The following is a 21,550-nucleotide window of genomic DNA, read 5'->3' on the forward strand; positions in this document are numbered from 1 at the left end:
ATCAACACAAGACACACGATTTTTATCCCGTGGTTCGGCCACGTAACACTTGCCTACTTCCATGTTGTGGTGTCCTAGTGGACGAGGGTTGCACTCAACCCCTTTCAAGTGATCCGATGATCAACTTGAATACCACGGTTTTTCCTTTAGATGATTACTCCCGTTTGCGAGGAATCTCCACAACTTGGAGCCTCTCACCCTTACAAAGATGATCACAAAAGAAGCACAGAAGTAAGGGAGGGGAGAGCAACACACACAAGACTCAAATTCATAGCACAACCATGCAAACAAGTCACAACTTGAGCTCAAAACATAACACAAGGAGTTCTCAAGTCAAATGGAGCTCAAATCACTATCACAAAGAATCGAATGCGTGAGGTTGGAGTCTTGGAGTCTTAGAATGTTTCTTGTAAGCTTGGGTGACTTCTCCATGCGCCTAGGGATCCCTTTTATAGCCCCAAGGCAGCTAGGAGCCGTTGGAGGCCAATAAGGAAGGCCATCCTTGCCTTCTGTCGAGTGGCGCACCGAACAGTCTAGTGCGCCACCGGACAGTCACTATAGACGGTCTGGTGCTGATCTCCTTCCTTTTCTGGCGCAGACGACCGTTGCACCTCCGAGTCAGTTGGCGCACCGGACACTGTCCAGTGCCTCCTGCCGATCGTTGGTGCGGGCCACGCGTCGCCCACGGATTGCGTGGCCGACCGTTGCGCTGGCGACCGTTGGCTCACCGGACAGTCCGGTGCACTACCAGACAGTCTGGTGAATTATAGCCGTACGCCGCCGTTTTTTTCCCAAGAGCGGCCTTTTCACCGGAGTCCAGCCTGGCGCACCGGACATTGTTTCTCTGTTTCTAACACTTAGACAACTTCATTAGCATTCAAACACAAATGTACTAAGTCTAGAAACATACCTTCTCTTTGTTTTGCACTTCTCTCTTCATTTAGCACATAAGAACTTAATTAAATGTGTTGGGCACTTAATCACCAAAACATAATAGAAATTGCCTAAGGGCACATTTCCCTTTCAGAGGTGCAGAGCTCTGCTCGGCCTCGACGGCGTCTAGATCTGGGCGGCCCTGCCTTGCTCTACCTCGTCAGAAAAGGGAGGAGGCACGGTGGGGCCCGACAACCGGTTGCCACGAAGGTTGAGGCGGAGCAACAGCAAGGATGATTGCGACAAGAAGCGACTCACCGAGAAGCGACTGGGCGACCTCCTCATCGTTGGCTATGGCGTCGGCGACACAGGGGAGGCGAAGATGTCGTTGGCGTCCCCAACTTCCTCCCACATCGAGCTCATGTTGTCCCTCAGCGCTATCATGGATTCGGGGAATAGAAGGCTTTGGGGAAGGGATCCACCGCGGCATAGCGAGAGACATCGGGGATGAGATCTTGGGAGAAGAGGAAGCGAGAGAGAGGGCGGGGGGTCGGGTTAGGGTTTGAATGGAATATGGTGTTGTAGGTGGCGGCAGTGATCCGGAAATGGTTGAGTGGAGTAGAAGTTTGAGACGGAGCACAGTGCGCGTGGGTGTGGCGGCCAGCGCCAGTGGGAAGAGGAGGAGCTCGAGTTGGTGGGGATGGCCAACCCATGGGCGGCGGTGGCGGCAGGCTGCTGGGGCGGGGCGGCTTCTCGCTCTGCGGTGGTGGGGGAGGTACCTCGCGTGTTGGCGCGACCCGTGTGCCATGGATGGAATATGCGCGGTGGGGGAGGCGCGGTTTTGAGGATGGAAAGGAGCGTGGCGGGCGGGATGTGAGGGAGTCGCTGCAGCCGGGATGCGAGGAAACCGCGGTCGAGGATGGAAAGGAGCGCCATCGAAGGAAGCCGCAGCTGCTTGATTTGAGGATGGGAAGGAGCGCAGCGGGCGGGCGGGACGTGAAGGAGCCGCTGCGGGCGGGATGCGAGGAAACCGCGGTCGAGCGACGGCGATGGGGAGGAGGGTGGCAGAACTGTGCACCACTGGTTGTGGACGCCTACAGTACACACTTAGGTAGTGTTTGGTTGAAGAGCCAAGTAGAACGAAACCGTTCTGTCCTAGTTTTGTTGTTGTTTGGTTGCAAAGTAACTAGAACGGAATGACTCTAATTAGGGAATATTCTCCCCAGATCCGGAACCATCCCGCTTCAAAAAATCAACCGGATGGAGCCGCTCCGTTCCCAGCCCGCTCGCACAGTCACGCTCCGTTCCGTTCACTCTGCAACCAAACAAAAAACAGAGTCGCTCCGTTCCAGATTACCAAATACAGAACAGAGCGGCTCCGCTCTTAGAATCAGGAATGGAACGACTCCGTTCTATTTGGCTCCTCAACCAAACACTACCTTTAATAGTAGTAGAGATTAACAGGAAAAATCTAACGCGTAAGCGACAATTAGAAGAGAGGCATTGGTCTCGTGAGGCGACGGCTTCGGCGTGTCCTAACGCCAAGAGTCAGTAAGACAATCTCTACTACTAATTAAGTACCTATTGTAGGCGTTCACAGCCAACCGTGGTGCACGTTCTGCCGCATCCAGAGCGTCCAACCCGCATCCAACGCCCCTGCCGCATCCCGCGTCCCTCCCGCGCTCGTCCCTGCCGCAGCCCCCGCGATCCCCTTCCCACGTATGGCGTTCCTGCCACAGCCCCCGCAGCCCCGCGATCCCGCCTGCCAAGCATGGCGTCGCCACGACCGTTGCCCCCGCCGTCTCTCTCGCCCCGCAGGCGTTCCACTCTACATGGAAGGTGAGCCGCCGGCGCCGAAATCGACGGAATCACAGCCCGTGCATCCCCATCTCTCGCGCTCTACATGGAAGGCAAGGCCTCGCCAAAGCCGCTCGATCTGCTCCCTGAAAGCTGGTGCCCCGCTCTCCCCTACTCTCGCGCTCTACATGGAAGGAGTTGCTGGAGTCCAAATCGACGGAATCACTGCTCGCGGACGGCGGCCTCGATCCACGCTCTCCCCTGCTCTCGTGGTCTACATAGAAGGAGGTGACAGCGCCCAAATCGACGGAATCAAACTGATTGCGCACGGAATTGCAACCTCCAGGTTCGACTGATTCCCTGCTCCACGAGCAGTGATTCCGTCGATTTGGGCACGGTGTGTAGGCGTCCACATCGTGCACCATGTTCTGCCTCCCTCTCCCGTCAACCAAGCGCGCCCCCGTCGTGAATCCCGCCGTGAATGTCGCCCACCTCCCTCCGACTCCAAACGCGAGGCTTCACCAGATCAAGAACGCGCCAAGCCCGACGCTCCCAGGACCACACCGTCCAAGCCCTCGAGCGAATCCGCGATGCGCAAGTCGTGGCGCAGCCTCGCGTTCGCCCTGCTCGCCGCCACACTGGCGATCACGGTGGCCGCGCTTCGACCGGTGACGGAGCACGCAGACGCCAAGGGGCGGCCGCCGCTGTGGTTCGGGCTAGGAGCGTTCAAAGTGGCCCTGTTCGCGGACCTGCATACGCGTGGACGGACTGGGGCCCCGCGCAGGACGCCGCGTCCGACCGCGTCATGGCCGCCGTCCTCGACGCCGAGAACCCAGGTGCGTGTCTGCGCACGCTCTCCTTTTGCTTCCCCTAACCCTTTCCCTTTTCCTCTGAAAGAATCAAAGAACTGAAACGGAACTCCCTCTCTGCCTCACGGTCTCTACGGCGGCGGAATCCGATCCACGCATCTTCGCTCAGACTTGGTGGTGTACCTCGGTGACCTGGTGACGGCTTACAACCTCCTGGTCCCGAACGCGAGCCCGAGGCCGGGGCGTGCCGTGGGCGATGGTGTTCGGCAACCACGACGACATGGCCTTCGAGAGGCCGCCCGAGTGGTTCTCCCCCGACGGCGTCCCGCGCTGCGCTGGCCGCCGGGTCCAGGATCAGGGTGCGGCTTACAGGGGACTCCCCAGACGGACCTCGTGGCGGCGGAGACCGGCGCGAATCGGTTGCTGTCCTACTCGTCCAGCGGGCCCAGGGAGTTGTGGCCCTGCGTGGAGCATCTCGGAGAAGAACCGACCATGCGTCGTGCCGCTCCGTCGGGAGGACGGCGTTCAGTGGGCGCATGACCGCGCCGGGGAGGACAAGGTCCACGTGGTTGTCATCGAGGATCAGCGCTGGCTTTTCGTCGGCATCTATGATGGCTTCAACGGCCCCCGAGGCCCCGGACTTCCTGGTCGCTAATCTCTACCGCTTCCTGCTGCGCGAGCTCCGTGGGATCTTCTACAAAGAGGCCGATCCGAAATCCAAGCGACTGTGCTAGTTCCTGGCGGATGGCGAGGATGAGGATAGCGAACTCGACTTCTCGGGCTCCGGCCGGTTCGCGCTATCGCTTGCCAGGCTCAAGGAACAGAGGCATCCCTTGTGGGCCCATGCGGCCGCCGCTGGCGATGGTCAAAGCGGCAGGGAGTGTGGAGTTAAGAGGTTGACGGCCGCGCCGGCGGTGAGGGATCACAGGGCGGTACTGAGCGCACTGGCCCGGGCGCTAGCTACGACGGAGTCGGCGTACCTGGACAAGACCAGTCACTCAATGGGATCCCACCTAGAGCTGGCAGTGACCGGAGCTTGTCTGGTCGTGGTTCTGTTGAGGGATGACGACGTGTATGTAATGAACCTTGGGGATAGCCGTGCCATTGTGGCGCAGCGATGGGACGACGAAGATTGCTTGATTGGAAGCATGTGGGTGGAGGACATTGGTGTGGGCTTGGAGACCGAGACAAGGATCCCTGGGTATTCGGCAATTGGGCTCGAGGCATTGCAGCTGTCGACTGATCATAGCACGAGCATTGAAGAGGTAATCTTTTTGCAGACATAGCTGAATTGATGCATAGTGCTAAATTGCTAATGCATTTGTGCATCTACTGGGTTTACTGAAAAGATGAGCATGCATCATATAAAAAAATATTCAAACACATTTTTTTGTTATCCTGGTTGAACATGCTCTCTGGTGGCTTCTGTGAATACATGTGCAGTATGTGGGCTGGTCTGTTCAACAGCATGGCTTTACAATCGGCAGACCATTTTTCTTTTGGAGTTATGAATTTATATGTCGTGGGATAGTATGAGTAGATGGGAAGCATCATAAGTGTTTTAGCCTATGAATTCTTTCTGCATGTGAACTCATGTTCTTTTGTGTTGATGTGCAGGAAGTGCAGAGGATCAGACGCGAACATCTAGATGATGATCAATGTGTTGTTAATGATAGAGTGAAAGGTCGTCTAACAGTTACCCGTGCATTTGGTGCTGGGTATCTCAAACAGGTAAAGAGACTGTAGGTTGATTGTTATGAAAGGTCCATATAGGGGAAACAAGTAAATTTTAATGAGAAGTCTGTCTGATTTATCGACAAGGTTCAATGATGAGTTGCTAGAGATGTTTCGCAATGAGTATATAGGTGATACACCATATATATTATGCACACCTACTCTTTGCCATCATAAGCTCTCCATCAGGGATCAGTTTCTTGTTCTTTCGTCTGATGGCTTATATCAGTACCCAAACAATGAGGAGGTAGTGCCGCATGTTGAGAATTTTATGGAGCGGTTTCCTGAGGGTGATCCTGCAGAGTTTAATTGAGGAGCTACTCTCCCGTGCTGCAAAGAAAGCTGGTAAGCTTATTGTGTGGTCTTCTTCTTCCAAGCCCGACGCTCCTAGGACCACACCGTCCAAGCCCTCGAGCGAATCTGCGATACGCAAGTGGTGGCGCAGCCTCGCGCTCGCCCTGCTCGCCGCCGCACTGGCGATCACGGTGGCCGCGCTGCAGCAGACGACGGAGCACGCAGACACCAAGGAGCGGCCGCTGCTGCGGTTCGGGCTAGGAACACGCGGACGCCAAGGGGCGGCCGCCGCTGTGGCTCACCTGTTTGGCTGCTCGGCTGGCAGCTTTTCTAGCCTCGCGTTGTCGTGATCAGGGTGGAACGACCATCGGGCATGAAGGCTTCTGTCTACGCGGGTCGACTCGGCGGCGCCTTAACTTTGGTGGTGCTGAGAGTGACTAATTTTGGTGTTGACAGTGACGGCGCAACATGAACCAGCCGTGCGGCGCGGTACACCTGCACCATGGATCTGTCTCGTTCGCTGATTATATTCCCCTCCAATGATCTTCCATTCTTCCCAGAACTTTTAGGCCACGGATGACGACCAGTCCAATTAATCAGTAACAAAAAAAAGGTTCAGAAGCGACAGTGTTAAGAATCCAGAAGAGAATCAGATGTATTGTTCAGAATAAATACACTACCAAAACCTCCTGAATCAACCAGCGTATGACTACCAGATTTTTGGGACAAGCAAACATATATATAGGCTCAATCCGAAGAGTCATTAAACAAAGCATCAAGAGCGGCAGCACACAAACCGCTGGGTTGCACATGATCACGAACACGCATCACGGGAAACGATTCATTTTCATACATATTTTACTGCCTGCACACTGAACCATCGTCGACATGAAGGTGTTTACCAGCTGCCCGTCCAGAAGGGGCATAATTTATATCAGTTCTATTCTATGTGTGTAAGAAAGAAGTGGCCCAGAGCAACATACGTCAAAATTACTACACGATACATCTGGTAGTATCCCCTTTTGGTCTGCAGGAGATTTCAAAGAACATGTGTGTACACATCGCATTTCATAGAACGACTGTTCACGTGTTTTTGAGCCCAAGGTAGCACTAATCATAAAGCACAGTTGCTCTCAGAGATACAGGTGCATCTTATTCTCTTGTAGTATCACAATTACAGATTGAATAACTGGATCACAATAAAGAGAGCTCACAAGTTGGGTAACTGAGATATAGCACTAGACCACACACTTGGTTACCCATTGCCGGTTATGCCATGTCAGACAATCCACACGAGAAAAATACTGATTTCGACTCAACTGTGCAGGCCCGCCTGACACAACCAGATGCTCTAAGCAAGGGTGTAGTATTCCCTCTCGTGCTGGTCAAAGTCGAGAGCAGCAAGGACATAGATCGCGTAGATGATTCTGGTGACATAACCAAGGATTGTGAGCAGCAGCCAGATGCAGAACTCTATCTGTTAAGAAGATAGAGTTCTCTTGCACCAACCTCAAATACGTGCTTCTGATTGTGTTAAGCGTGTGATTCACACAAACATGTGAAGAGATTATACCTGAACCAGATTATCTTATAGTGCCATGTAATTGCCTTGTGTGTCCCACAAAATTGAGATGTCCATGGGAGAAAAGTAGAATAAGAGGTGCTACTGTAGCATTATGGTACCACTGTTTGATGTTTTGAAAATTTGTAAGTCAACTCTCCTGAGTCTGGAACGATTTAACTTGTGTGCTTTGGACTGATGGCCAAAGTATGCATATGCTGTGTTTGCTGAATTTTTGCCCCCAAGCCCCAATTGGACCATTGCGACCACATTAGAAGGCAGTACATGTATTCAACAGAACATGTGAAGAATGAGTATTGTTTGCATAAATTCGATAGCCATGCCTAGACTTGCTATGCATTGCCACTGTATTTGGCATGCCTAGAACTGCTACACAAAACTTGCTATGTATTTTGTCTAAAAATACTATATCCTTGATATGCTTGCTTGATCTATATTTTTTCTGCTCTTCTATTCTTGTGTGGGTTTATCAAGAATGAGGCAATTAGATAAGAATATATGCTTTGTCAATATTGTCTGAGACTTTGTTAATATTAGAAGGCAGTACATGAATTAAACAAAACCATTGTTTTGTTTATTATGATCTGAACAACTCATTTTATATATGGAGCTCGTGGCAATGGCAGCCCCGCAAAAGGATGATGGAACTCATGGCGTTGAGTGGTGGCGTGCTTAGGCTCGTGATCCTCTGCAACGAGGCACTGTTTCCCACGAGCGTTCCCATCACCATTGCAGTCACGCCACACGTCGCTAGGCCTTGAGCGGTTGGAGGCTCGTCAATTTGTCTTTCGTCGCAACGCACGGGTATATACCTAGTCACTATATAACTATTCGATATGACTTGTTTAATTTTTTAATACATATATAGACAAACAATTGTCAGTGGATTGTCGTGCTAGCAACTTTTAAGCCAGATATTAGCTGTAGCGCATTCAACGCACCGCCGATGATAATATTCATATCAGATTAACCCTGCACGGGTCCCGAGCTACTACTAATCATAATAAATGCCGTTTTTATACGGAATACCAGACCAGTTGTCCGAGGGCCTGCTTGCCAAGTTGTCAGTAACTGTGGAGAGCACGAGAAAGTGGGGCATCTACTTTTTTTAGACTACTGCTCTCGGCCTCCTCTCCGCTCCATTTTCGCAATTCCTTCGAGCTCCGCTCCGGTGAAGGGCGCTCCATTTTGGAGATTTCGCAACCTCTGCCTCGTTCTGCCATTTTTTTTTCTTGCCTGCACCAACGTCATCTAACCAGTCATTAGTTGGTGAAATCCTCCACTCCCCTGCAGACCACGTCAGCCTTCACCTTGCCGTCTCCGTTACGCGCCGCGAGCCCGCGAGCGTTTGGGGAGTTTTGGAGCGGAGGAGGCAAGGGAGGACGGACAGGGAAGTTTGGTTGTGGAAATGGATGTGGTGGAATCCTCGCCGTCGTCGTCGCCGATATCGTCTCCGGCCGGGTCTTCGGAGTCCATAGACCTCAACTTCCTGCCGTTCCTCAAGAGGGAGCCCAAGTCGGAGCCCGCGTCACCAGAGCTCGGGCCCCTGCCGCTGCCTGCGCCCCCAACCCAGACGCCCCAGCAGCAGCATGCAGCGGCTCCGGCTCCTGAGGCCACGGCGCCTCTGTCGCCAGCGACTCCTGACCTCTCGTCCGCTCCGGTGATGGCGCCGCTGCAGTCGCTGCCGCCTAACCTGGACGAGGACGCGCTCCTTCGGGAGTACTACCGCCTCGCGGGCCTCTACCTCTCGTCTGCGAGGTCCGGGGCGATCATCCCAGCGCTAGCTCCGGAGGCGGCCGCACCGGCGGTGGTGCAGTCGGGGTCCGGGTCTGTCGTGAAGAAGCGCCGGCCGCGTTCGTCGGACCTCGTGCGGGTCTCCTCGCTCGGCGTGCAGGACCAGATCTACTTCCGCGACCTCGTGCGCAGGGCGCGCATCACTTTCGAATGCCTCCGCGGGCTTCTACTCAGGGACGACGAGCGCGCCGAGTCCCTCGGCCTTGCGGCCGTCGCCGGGTTCGGCGTTGCCAGGGACCGGCGCCGCGTCCGCGCGGACCTGCGTGCCGCAGCGCTCATGGGGGACCACGACCTCTGGCTCAATCGCGACCGCCGCATCGTCGGGCCGATGCCCGGGATCTCGGTGGGTGACGCTTTCTTCTTCCGCATGGAGCTTTGCGTGCTTGGACTCCATGGCCAGGTGCAGGCCGGAATTGATTATGTCAGTGCAGGGAGGTCTGCATCTGGGGAGCCTATAGCCACATCTATAATTGTATCTGGTGGGTATGAGGATGATGATGATCACGGCGATGTACTTGTGTACACTGGGCATGGCGGCCGTGATCCCAACCTCCACAAGCATTGCGTCGATCAGAAGCTGGAGGGCGGCAATCTTGCCCTCGAGCGCAGCATGGCTTATGGTATTGAGATTCGTGTAATCCGTGCTGTCAAGTCAAGACGAAGCCCTGTTGGTAAGGTTTACTTCTACGATGGCCTCTACAAGGTTGTTGACTACTGGCTCGACCGTGGGAAATCTGGGTTTGGTGTTTATAAGTATAGACTGCTGCGGATTGAGGGCCAAGAACCCATGGGTAGTGTGAATTATCGAGTAGCTGAACAGCTTAAGGTGGATGTGTTTGCTATAAGGCCAACAGGGTATTTGAGCTTTGATATCTCCATGGGCCGTGATACCTTGTCAGTTGCACTCTTCAATGATGTTGATGATGATCAGGACCCACTCTTATTCGAATATCTGGCACGTCCAATATTTCCTACCTCTGCTGTCCAGGGGAAGTTTGCTGAAGGTGGTGGTGGTGGTTGTGATTGTGCTGAGATTTGCTCAATTGGATGTAACTGTGCAGGGAGGAATGGTGGCGAGTTTGCATATGATAGGACTGGAACCCTGCTACGAGGCAAGCCACTGGTATATGAGTGTGGGCCATACTGCAGATGCCCACCTAGTTGCCCCAACAGGGTTAGTCAGAAGGGGCTTCAACATAGGCTTGAGGTATTCCGGTCAAGGGAGACTGGGTGGGGAGTTCGGTCTTTGGATCTCATTAAGGCTGGCACATTCATTTGTGAGTTCAGCGGGATTATCCTTACTCACCAGCAGTCAGAGGTTGTGGCAGCAAACGGCGATTGCTTGGTGCGTCCAAGTAGGTTTCCTCCAAGGTGGTTGGATTGGGGTGATATATCTGATGTCTACCCTGATTATGTGGCGCCAGACCATCCTTCTATTCCTGAGTTAAAATTTGCAATTGATGTGTCAAGGGCAAGGAATGTGGCATGCTATTTCAGCCACAGTTGCAGTCCAAACGTGTTTGTCCAGTTTGTGCTGTTTGATCATTACAATGTGTCTTACCCCCACCTCATGATCTTTGCCATGGAAAACATTCCACCGTTGAGGGAGCTAAGCATTGACTATGGGATGGTTGACGAATGGATTGGACAGTTAACTATGTAGCTGGAGTATCTATTTAGAAGGCAGTAATCTCCTTCTTTTACCTTTATTTTTGAAGTTTTCATTATGCTTCACTTTGGGATCATCAAGCCAACTGCTGGCTAAAATTCCTCAGCTGGTAATTGTCCTTATTCTTCATATGCTATTTTTTGGGTACTTCATAGGACTTTCTTGGCAGTAGGTGCTCATAATTTTCCTTAAAGGTTGCTTTGTGTATGTCACTGAGTTTCATGTGTACTTTAAATTTTATATTTTGCTATACTGTATACTTCTGCGCAGATCTAGACTAATTATACTATCTAGCTATCCTCCTAATTTCTCTACCTCATTGCTGATTCAGTGCTTTGGTTAAATAAATCTATACTGTAGTTGCAGAAGAGGTTGTATGTCACCCATTTGGTAAACCGTATAGTGCACATGATCCTCAGCTGTGGCCCATGGCCCTTACTAGTTATGTCTATACACTGCATCCTAGGAAAATCTAAATAGTCACTTTATTCTTTTTCCAGTAAGGAAGATGATGATTTTATTGCATAACCATTAGGTGACCATCTCTAGTCCATTTCCATGTTGGTCAACATCTCTGTTTTGTGGTGAATAGGACAGCAGTAGCAGTGGACAGCAGCAGCAGCAGCAACAGTCTTTTGACTGCTGTAGGACAGCAGCAGCAGCAGTCTTTTGACTGCACTTTATTATCTAGAGAACAACACCTGTGTGCTGCAGTGTGTAGTGTAGTGTGTAGTGCAGCCCCTAGGGCTATAAATATGTGTCCCCAACTCTTCTAAGGGTATGACATTGTGTAGTATTTGAGAAAATAAACAGAAAATCGCCTCAACTCATAGTGTCATCCTCTCGATGAGAGTAAGAGTCCTGTTGCTTATAATTGGCATTAGAGGGAGGTTGTCTTGCAGCCTAAACATCTCTTGCTCATCTCCTTCCCGCGCCTCTCTCTATACTTAGCCGGCAGCAAGAGCTCCAACTGTTCCTTCCTCTCCTGCTCGGACGAGCAGCCGTTCATCTGAGAGAGCCTATTCCACACGCAACGACCCCTCGCTAGCACATCATGTCTCTACACTCGATCACTTCGAGTGCGTGGCGCCAGCAGGAGCCCAAGGTCGCCGCAGCACAAGAACACGAGCGAGCAGCGACAGCGGCGAGGGTGGCACGACTAGCGGTTGCGGAACTGGCAGCAACGAGAGCGGAAGTAGAAGCAGCAGAGGCAGAGACAGAGCTCGAGGCTGAGTAGCGCCGGCAGCTCTGTTTCCGGCGATGGCAACACCAACAACGAGCTAAGGATGGCAAGGGATGCAGCGCAAGAGCAGACGACTCAATGGGCAGCCATGCACCCCCATGAGGGCGCACGCGGCGACAGCCTAGATAGGCGCAGACGCGCCGACAGTGCTCCGGGCGAGAATGCACGCGGCGACAGCTCAGATGGGCGCAGACGCGCCGACTGTGCTCCCGGTGGTGGCGGCCGGGTCCATGGAGATCGCGGCCTCTACAGGCGGCGCGACTCTCCCTCCCCGGATCGATACCATGGTCACCGTGGGGTCCATGCCGTTGTCAGGGACATCGGTCCCGGCGGTGGGTGGCCTACTCTCACCAAGACCAACTACGTCGAGTGGGCCGCAGTGATAAGGGTACGGCTCCAGGTTCGCCACATGTGGGAAGCAGTTCGGTATGACGACGTCGACTACTACGAGGATCGACGGGCACTAGATGCCCTCATTGCTGTAGTCCCGCCCGAGATGCATTTTTCGCTTTCCCAGAAGCGGACTGCCAAGGAAGCCTGGGACGCCATCGTAGCGATCCGCATTGGCAGCGACCGTGCCCGCAAGAAGAGGGGTATCGATGGGCAGGAACGCCGGCCGGGGGCCTCTGCCCACGGCCGAGCAAGAGGAGGGTTTCTCCCTTCTAATTCTTGCCTACTTTATTTCTCATTCATTGATTACATAAATAGGCCAGCTGGCCGTCCCTATCTAGCTAGAGATCCTTATCTCCTTAAAACTCTCCTAAAAACTCTCAACAACTACTAATTGATAACGTTCCTAGATAATCTCAACTAATCTCCTAGATAATCTCAACTAATCTTGTCTCTAACTATCCTTATCTAATCCTCCTTAGAGGGTCCATCGCTGCTGCTACCGCAGCTCCTCCGTGGGCCTCCTTAGGCCCTGACACTACACCCCTCCTGGACAAGCAGCTCGTCCTCGAGCTGCAGCATGACGAGTGCTCAAATACCGAGTCTACTTGACCTAAAACCAGACACCTAGAAGACAAGCCTTTTACATCTCGGCTTATCTTATTATTCCGAATCTGAATTTTTTTTTTACCCCATAAGATAAGGCGAACACCCTCCGCGCATTGGACTTGTACGTGTGCAGCCACCTGGATCCCATGGACGCCATCTTGACGAAAGGGGAGCACATGGACGGGCACCTGGAATAGGTTGCAACAATAACCAGCGAAGGCGCCCTCGTGGCGGCCGGTAGCGGAATGTGGTGGCGCTAAATAGTGCGCCCTTGCCGATGACGAGGGGAGTGCCTTCCTTACCGCCACTGCCGTAGAGTTGAAGTTCGTCGCCCGCGGGACACGTACCATGCTCGCACTTGGAGATAGCGGCCCGATGCCGCTGCTGATGGCCGTCCGACAGGGTGAGGTCGCGCCCCCGTGTGCCGAGGTCAACCGTGACCAAGGCTGCCTCGAGCATCTGCCGACGCATCTCCCGCGCTCTCCGTCGTGCAAGGAAGCCACGAGCAGCAGCTTGTATGCCCACAGCCGCCGACGTCTGGAGCCGTGCGGACAACGCCAACCGGTGCTGCTCATGTTGCACTGCTACCTTGATTTGCAGCAGCCCTTGCTCAACCTTCTGGAGCGTGGCTTGCATCTTTGCGAGATCAGCCCTTACGTTGGTCCACAAGTCCCCCATCGATGGAGCTGGTGATTGATGAGCTGTGGCTGCCCCTAGTGGCGTCACCCATGGGGACGGAGATGCCGTCAACGAAGATGATGTGACAAAATTTGGCGTTGTCCCTGGAGATGGGCACGCCGGCGTCCAGGATGTGGTGACAAAATTGGCAGGCGATGCTGCCCATGGAGATGGGGACGCCGGTTGCCAGGATGGTGTGACGAAGGTGGCATACGGCGTAGCCCATGGAGATGGGGACGTCGGTTGCCAGGACGGCATGACGAAGGTGACATGCGGCGCAGCCCATGGAGATGGTGACGTCGGTTGCCAGGATGACGCAGCAAAATTGGCAGCAGAAGCCATGGGATCAGATCGAAACCCAAGCTAGCCGATACCAGATGTTATGGTCGCTAGATCGGTGAGGGATTGGAGAGGGGTATCGATGGGCAGGAACGTCGGCCGGGGGCCTCTGCCCACGGCCGAGCAAGAGGAGGGTTTGTCCCTTCTAATTCTTGCCTACTTTATTTCTCATTCATTGATTACATAAATAGGCCAGCTGGCCGTCCCTATCTAGCTAGAGATCCTTATCTCCTTAAAACTCTCCTAAAAACTCTCAACAACTACTAACTGATAACCTTCCTAGATAATCTCAACTAATCTCCTAGATAATCTCAACTAATCTTATCTCTAACTATCCTTATCTAATCCTCCTTAGAGGGCCCATCGCTGCTGCTACCGCAGCCCCTCCATGGGCCTCCTTAGGCCCTGACACTACACCCCTCCTGGACAAGCAGCTCGTCCTCGAGCTGCAGCATGACGGGTCCTCAAAGACCGAGTCTACTTGACCCAAAACCAGACACCTAGAAGACAAACCTTTTACATCTCGGCTTATCTTATTATTCCGAATCTGATTTTTTTACCCTCCGCGCATTGGACTTGCATGTGTGCAGCCACCTGGATCCCATGGACGCCATCTAGACGAAAGGGGAGCACATGGACGGGCACCTGGCGTAGGTCGCAACAATAACCAGCGGAGGCGCCCTCGTGGCGGACGGTAGCGGAATGTGGTGGCGCTAAATAGTGCGCCCTTGCCGATGACGAGAGGAGTGCCTTCCCTACTGCCGCTGTCGTAGAGTTGAAGTTCGTCGCCCGCGGGACACATACCATGCTCGCACTTGGAGATAGCGGCCTGGTGCCACTGTTGATGGCCGTCCGACAGGGTGAGGTCGCGTCGACGTGTGCCGAGGTCAACCGTCACCAAGGCTGCCTCAAGCATCTGCCGGCGCATCTCCCGCACTTTCTGTCGTGCAAGGAAGCCACGAGCAGCAGCTTGTATGCCCACAGCCGCCGACGCCCGGAGCCGTGTGGACATCGCCAGCTGGTGTTGCTCATGTTGCACTGCTGCCTTGATTTGCAGCATCCCTTGCTCAACCTTCTGGAGCGTGGCTTGCATCTTTGTGAGATCAGCCCTTATGTTGGTCCACAAATCTCCCATCGATGGAGCTGGTGATTGTTGAGTCGTGGCTGCCCCTAGTGGCGTCGCCCATGGGGACGGAGACGCCGTCAACGAAGATGATGTGATGAAATTTGGCGTTGTCCCTGGGGATGGGCACGCTGGCGTCCAGGATGTGGTGACAAAATTGGCAGGCGATGCTACCCATGGAGATAGGGACGCTGGTTGCCAGGATGGCGTGACGAAGGTGGCATGCGGCGCAACCCATCGAGATGGGGACGTCGGTTGCCAGGACGATGTGACGAAGGTGACATGCAGCGTTGTCCATGAAGATGGGGACGCCGATTGCCAGGATGACACCGCGAAATTGGGAGCAGAAGCCATGGGATCAGATCGAAACCCAAGCTAGCCGATACCAGATGTTATGGTCGCTAGATCGGTGAGGGATTGGAGAGGGAATTCGATGGTTGGGGATGCTGGTGGAGGTGGTGCGGTACTGTTCATGCGTGAACAGTACTCGCGGATGTTATGGTCGCTAGATCGGTGAGGGATTGGAGAGGGAATTCGATGGTTGGGGATGCTGGTGGAGGTGGTGCGGTACTGTTCATGCGTGAACAGTACTCGCGGTTACTGTTCACAGGACACCGGCCGGGGGTCTCTGCCCGCGGCCGAGCAAGAGGGGGGGGGTTTCCCTTCTAATTCTTGCTTACTTTATTTCTCATTCATTGATTACATAAATAGGCCAGCTGGCCGTCCCTATCTAGCTAGAGATCCTTATCTCCTTAAAACTCTCCTAAAAACTCTCAACAACTACTAACTGATAACCTTCCTAGATAATCTCAACTAATCTCCTAGATAATCTCAACTAATCTTATCTCTAACTATCCTTATCTAATCCTCCTTAGAGGGCCCATCGCTGCTGCTACCGCAGCCCCTCCATGGGCCTCCTTAGGCCCTGACAATGACCTTCAAGCCAGGTGAGGATGTTGATGACTTTGCTCTTCGCCTCAACACTGTGTTGCAGAAGATGGTACAGTTCGGCGATGACACCTACGATGAGGAGAGAGCCGTCGAGAAGCTCTTCCGTTGCAACCCCGAGAAGTACAAGCAGATCGCTCGCTCAATCGAGTCTCTGCTAGACCTCTCCACGATGACGATTAAAGAAGCGATTGGTCGGGTCCGGCGTCTCGCATTCTGGCGGGAGAGTTGCATCTTGCATGCGGCGATGGCGAGCCTCGGTCTTTTGCGGAGGCTGAGAAACACGCGTCTTAGCGTGTCGCGATGCAGTCGGAGATGGGCGCGGTTGAGACGAACCGCACCTGGGAGCTCGCTGATCTCCCTCATGGTCATCGTGCGATCACCCTTAAGTGGGTGTTCAAACTGAAGAGGGATGAAGCCGGCGCCATCGTCAAGCATAAGGCTCGCTTGGTGGCACACGATTTCTTACAGTAGTAGGGGATCGACTTCGACGATGCTTTCGCCCCCGTGGCACGATGGAATCCGTGTGACTCCTTGCGCTGTTAGCCCTGGAGGGTTGGCACGTTCATCACATGGACGTCAAGTCTGTGTTTCTTAACGACGACTTAAAGGAGGAGGTCTACGTACACGGTCCGCCAGGATTTACGATCCCTGGCAAGGAGGGCAAGGTGTTGTGCATGCGCTCCCTCTATGGCTTGCGACAGGCCCCGAGGGCGTGGAATGCCAAGCTGGATTCCACGCTCAAGAGGATGGGCTTCATGCCAAGCCCGCACGAAGCGGCCATCTATCGGCGGTGCAATGGAGAAAATGCCCTGCTGGTGGGTGTCTACGTCGACGATTTGGTGATCATCGGCGCCAAGGATGCAGAGGTGGTGGCGTTTAAGGAAGAGATGAAGGCAACCTTCTTGATGAGTGACCTGGGGCATCTCTCCTTCTACCTGGGGATTGAGGTGCACCAGAGTGACTCTGGGATCACACTTCGTCAGACCGCCTACGCCAAGCGCATTTTTGAGCTGGCTGGGCTCACTAATTGCAATCCAACTCTCACTCTGATGGAGGAGAGGATGAAGCTGATCCGTGACAGCATGACAGAGGAGGTAGACACTACTCAATACCGGCGTCTTGTGGGGAGCCTTCGCTACCTCGTCCACACACAACCAGATCTTGCAATGCTCCGTCGGCTACGTTAGTCGGTTCCTACAACGATCGACGATGGAGCACGAGCAGGCTGTGAAGAGGATCGTCCGCTATGTTGCAGGGACTCTTGACCACGGTCTCTACTACTCGAGGTGCCCTGGGGAGGCACACCTTGTCGGGTACAGGTACAGCGACAACGACCACGCTGGCGACATCGACACTAGCAAAAGCACAAGCGGGATCCTCTTCTTCCTCGGCAAGTGCGCCATTAGCTGGCAGTCGGTCAAGCAACAGGTGGTGGCCATGTACAGCTGCGAGGCTGAGTACATAGCGGCCTCCACCGCTTCAACTCAAGCACTCTGGCTGGCTAGATTGCTCGGTGATCTCTTCGGGAGAGACACGACATCGGTGGAACTCAGGGTGGACAACCAGTCTGCATTGGCGTGGCCAAGAACCCCGTGTTCCACGAACGGAGCAAGCACATCCGGGTGAGGTACCACTTCATCCGTGACTGTTTGGCAGAAGGGAGCATCAAGGCGCGCTACATCAACACCAAGGATCAGCTTGCAGACTTGCTCACCAAGCCCCTTGGGAGAATCAAGTTCCTTGAGCTTTGTTCCAGATCCGAGATGGTTGAACTTTCCCACAAGACGACACACAAGACTTAGGGAGAGAATGATGGAATAAGTCATGTGGTCTTCGTGTGCAGGACAACATCTATGTTTTGTGGTGAATAGGACAGCAGTAACAGTGGATAACAGCAGCAGTCCTTTGACTGCTGTAGGACAGCAGCAGTGGACAACAACAGTAGTCTTTTGACTGCTGTAGGACAGCAGCAGCAGTATTTTGACTGCTGCAGGACAGCAGTAGCAGCAGTCTTTTGATTGCTGTAGGACATCAGCAGTAGCAGTCTTTTGACTGCACTTTAGTATCTAGAGGACAACACTTGTGTGTTGTAGTGTGTAGTCTAGTGTGTAGTGCAGCCCCTAGGGCTATAAATATGTGTCCCCAACCCTTCTAAGGGTATGACATTGTGTAGAATTTAAGAAAATAAACAGAAAATCGCTCCAACTCTTAGTGTCATCCTCTCGATGAGAGTAAGAGTCCCGTTGCTTACAGAGGATACCATTGTAGCTGTTTAGTTTGAACTACCAGATCCTATGAGACAAGGTTTCATCAAGATTATGTGTGGTAGCAAAGATTGATGTCTGGTGCACTATACAAGAATTCTTGTAGCAAACTCATGTGTTTGAAACTTAGAATCCTATTACACTAAGTTTGTAGTCCTGATCATTAAAAGATTCAATGATGAGCATATTGGGCTTATGAAGTTTGGCAGTCTTAATTGTATGAATGTTGAATGCCTGGCTCCTTAAAATTGCAGCTTTGGCCACCAGCCCACCAAAACATCTAAATGGTGAGCTGTCACTAATGGAGTAGTGTTAAGAGTATGTTTTTTCCTGTTGGGCATAGGCCTTGTATACAAGGGGTGCTACTATATGTATGCCACATGTACTTGTTAATGCAATTAATCTATTCTCCTCCAATATTGTATTGGAGTTCTTTCCTGCCCTAGCCGCTAGCTACAACCCTAGTTGCTGACTCTCTCTCTCCCCACCTCTCTTCTCGGCCACCGCTAGCCATGGCTGGCTGCCTGCCACCTCATCGCCCCGGTGTGGTCTTCCCCCACCCCGGTGCGGCCTTTCCCCCTCTCTCCTCCCCTTCTCTACTAGCCGTAGCCTGTCCAGCCGCCGTTGGGTCCTGGGTGGCTGTCTTGGCCCTCGTCCTCGATGCCGGCGACTCGGCCAGCCCTGGCGCGGGTTTGTTGGCCATCACAGCCTCCCCTCCCGCCCTCGCCCTGTCCAACATCATCGGGCCTTGGGTGGCTACCTTGGCCCTTGTCTTCGTCGGTGGCGGCTCAACAAGCCCTTGCGTGGGTCTGTCGGCCACCGGCTCGGGCACCTACCTCGTCTAGCACCAGCAGACAAAGCATGTCGAGATCGACCTCCATTTCGTCTGCGAACGCGTCGCCATTGATGGATGATGATGTTCGTGTCTCCTGGTCGTCAAAGCGGCAACATGTTGTCTCCTGCTCGAGTGTCGAGGCCAAGTACCATGCCGTGGCTAACGGTGTGGCTGAGACATGCTAGTTTCGGCAGCTCCTTTTGGAGCTTCACAGCCCTATCTACAGTAGCACCCTCATCTACCGCGACAATGTCATTGTAGTTTTTCTCTCCACCAATCTCGTCTAGCACCAGCGGACAAATCATGTCGAGATCGACCTCCATTTCGTCTATGAGCGCGTCACCATCGGTGATGTTTGCGTCCTTCATGTTCCGACGACTACTCAGTTCGTTGACATCTTCACTAAGGGCCTACCTATGTCGGTGTTCTCAGAGTTTCACTCCAAGTCTCAACATCTGTTGTTGCTAGAGTTTCGATTCTGGGGGTGTTAGAGTATGTTTTTCGCTTTTGGGCCTAGTCCTTGTATACAGTCCATTAGGGGTGCTACTACATGTATCCCACATGTATTGGTTAATGCAATTATTCTATTCTCCTCCAATAAGTAGGTGCCTTGTGCTGCTGACTGTGCAAAATCTTTGATATGTCTAGACATCACTGGTTTAGTGGTTCCTGTTATGTATGCATGCTATAATAGAATACTTCATAAACAAAACATCTGTTGTATGTGGTCAGCGGGCATTAAAATCATGTTGACCAAGCTTCAGATATTTCTGTGGCAAACTATTGAATAGAGTGACCCTTTTTCCTGTTTTGTTGGTTTAGACCCAAACCAATATCTTTCACTGATTTGAAGTCTCTTTCTAGCTATTCTATGTCCAACTGCTCTTTGTTCCTCCACTCATTATCACAAATGATCAGTTGTTCCCTGTGTATGCCATTGTCACTTGTACATTTTTGAAACAGACATTTTGCTCATTGCTCTATTATATTTGTGCAAGTATTTTGCATGTGGTTTTCACAAAAAATTATTGTGGTTCATATGCTATGCAGTGATAGTTATTAACTGTTTACCTACTTTCATATTTGCCTCAATTTGTTATGGTTTCAAATTTAGTGCATACAAAAGTTTTGGATAGTTATAACTCAATTTTTTGTCAGATTTATCTGATAGCTAAAACTTTTATTTGTTTTTATAATATGGAAGAGACATCTTGTACATCTATGCATGAAAACTGATAATTAACATAAGCATGCAGGAGACTGCTTCATAGCCTGTAGAAATATTTTTTGTAAATTTTGGGTAGCAAATATCATGAGTTAGCACACGTGACTTTTACTGTGAATTTATTATTGATTTGTGTTATTTGGCTTTTATTCTAGTTTGCAGTCACACATGTGCCTCTTTTGGTTTTCTTTTATTCAGTTGAGTGTATTTCTACATACCTGATGTGAACTTACAATTGTCCAAGCCATGATGATTTATGCATAAATCTAATTAGCTGTGCACATTATTACTTTGTACTTTTCCTGTATTTTTGCACTTACATATCGGTTCTTAGCGTAATATTGTACTATTTTATTTTTTTTCTTAAGTCATTTGATCCACTTTAGATTCAGATCCTCTTGTCTTTTTTTGCATGCTTGATCCCACCCCAACTCGTGTTGGTCCGGAATATGCTGATTGCGTGATGTATATGATTTTAGAATGAAACCCTGTGCATCGTTAAGTGTTTTTTTCTATGCTTGCATAATTTACTTGAGTAACAGTTTTCCCCTGTTTCCTAAGTTTTAGCTAACTACACAAATGTGGTTGATCTTGGTTGTTTAATTACTAGTCTTTTAGAAGTCCTAAATTTATGGTATCCTTGTTTCAGTCCAGCAGTGGAGGTTTCCAACTAGCATAATGTTCCTCTGGCGTTGAAAGAGGCTTGCATAAGGTGACCAAGCTATCATCAACAGAACATCAGCCGTTCATTGTATATGTTGCCTGATAACCTAGGTGCCTTAGCCAATTTTCTAGATGATCTCGCTTTTGAAGTATAATGTGTGCTGCTGTAGGAAGCTTGTTTGGCGTGGCTGGCGCTGAGTTTCAGCCTTAACCTTCGTGTTATGAGTTGTCGCTGTTGGAACTCATTTTCTGTACATATATCTGTAAATTATCTAGCTGGAAATGTGCCCGCTTCTGTTGGGAAATGTTGGTCCATATGTGGCAAAGTTATTTGGATACCTTGTGGAATTGAAGATTCCGCGGAGCCAGGTTTGTCCGTAGGTCATTGCATTAATGATTTTGTGAAATTATTTGTGGTGAAGGCTTGCCTTGTTTATCTCTTAATAGACCCTGATCATGTGAGTCTACCCTTTTAGCCTTGCATAGGTCTGGACGTTTGGTTCGATTCGGTCGTCGTTTTTTTTAGAAAATTCCGTTTCTAGAAAACTAGAACCAAATTATGTAGACGGAATGGAGAATTTCGGTTTTGGTTCTTTTGGTTTAGTTTTGGTTTTAACTGAATAGACCGAAGTTTAGCAAAAAAGATGATCATATAGAGGGTTAGGGATGAATTTATTT

The 21,550-nt window shown here is 51.7% G+C and overlaps 1 protein-coding gene and 1 pseudogene across 2 annotated transcripts; both read left to right on the forward strand.

Moving 5' to 3' along the window:
* The first annotated feature begins 3,735 nt into the window (after positions 1–3,735).
* Positions 3,736–5,857, forward strand: LOC103632259 (probable protein phosphatase 2C 26; annotated as a pseudogene).
* A 2,267-nt stretch (positions 5,858–8,124) lies between these two features.
* LOC100277465 (uncharacterized) lies at positions 8,125–21,282 on the forward strand. Of its 2 annotated transcripts, none has more exons than XM_008653016.4 (2): positions 8,125–10,661; positions 20,864–21,282. In XM_008653016.4, the coding sequence occupies exon 1, from the start codon at positions 8,498–8,500 to the stop codon at positions 10,544–10,546; it is 2,049 nt and encodes a 682-aa protein (XP_008651238.1). In that variant the 5' UTR covers positions 8,125–8,497; the 3' UTR covers positions 10,547–10,661; positions 20,864–21,282. The 2 variants fall into 2 exon arrangements, with proteins under 2 accessions (XP_008651238.1, NP_001348221.1); NM_001361292.1 differs by having other exon boundaries at positions 8,169–10,661; positions 20,859–21,225.
* The last annotated feature ends 268 nt before the right edge of the window (positions 21,283–21,550 follow it).

This window comes from Zea mays, chromosome 7 (genome assembly GCF_902167145.1).
Source record: "Zea mays cultivar B73 chromosome 7, Zm-B73-REFERENCE-NAM-5.0, whole genome shotgun sequence".
NCBI classification, from domain to species: Eukaryota; Viridiplantae; Streptophyta; class Magnoliopsida; order Poales; family Poaceae; genus Zea; species Zea mays.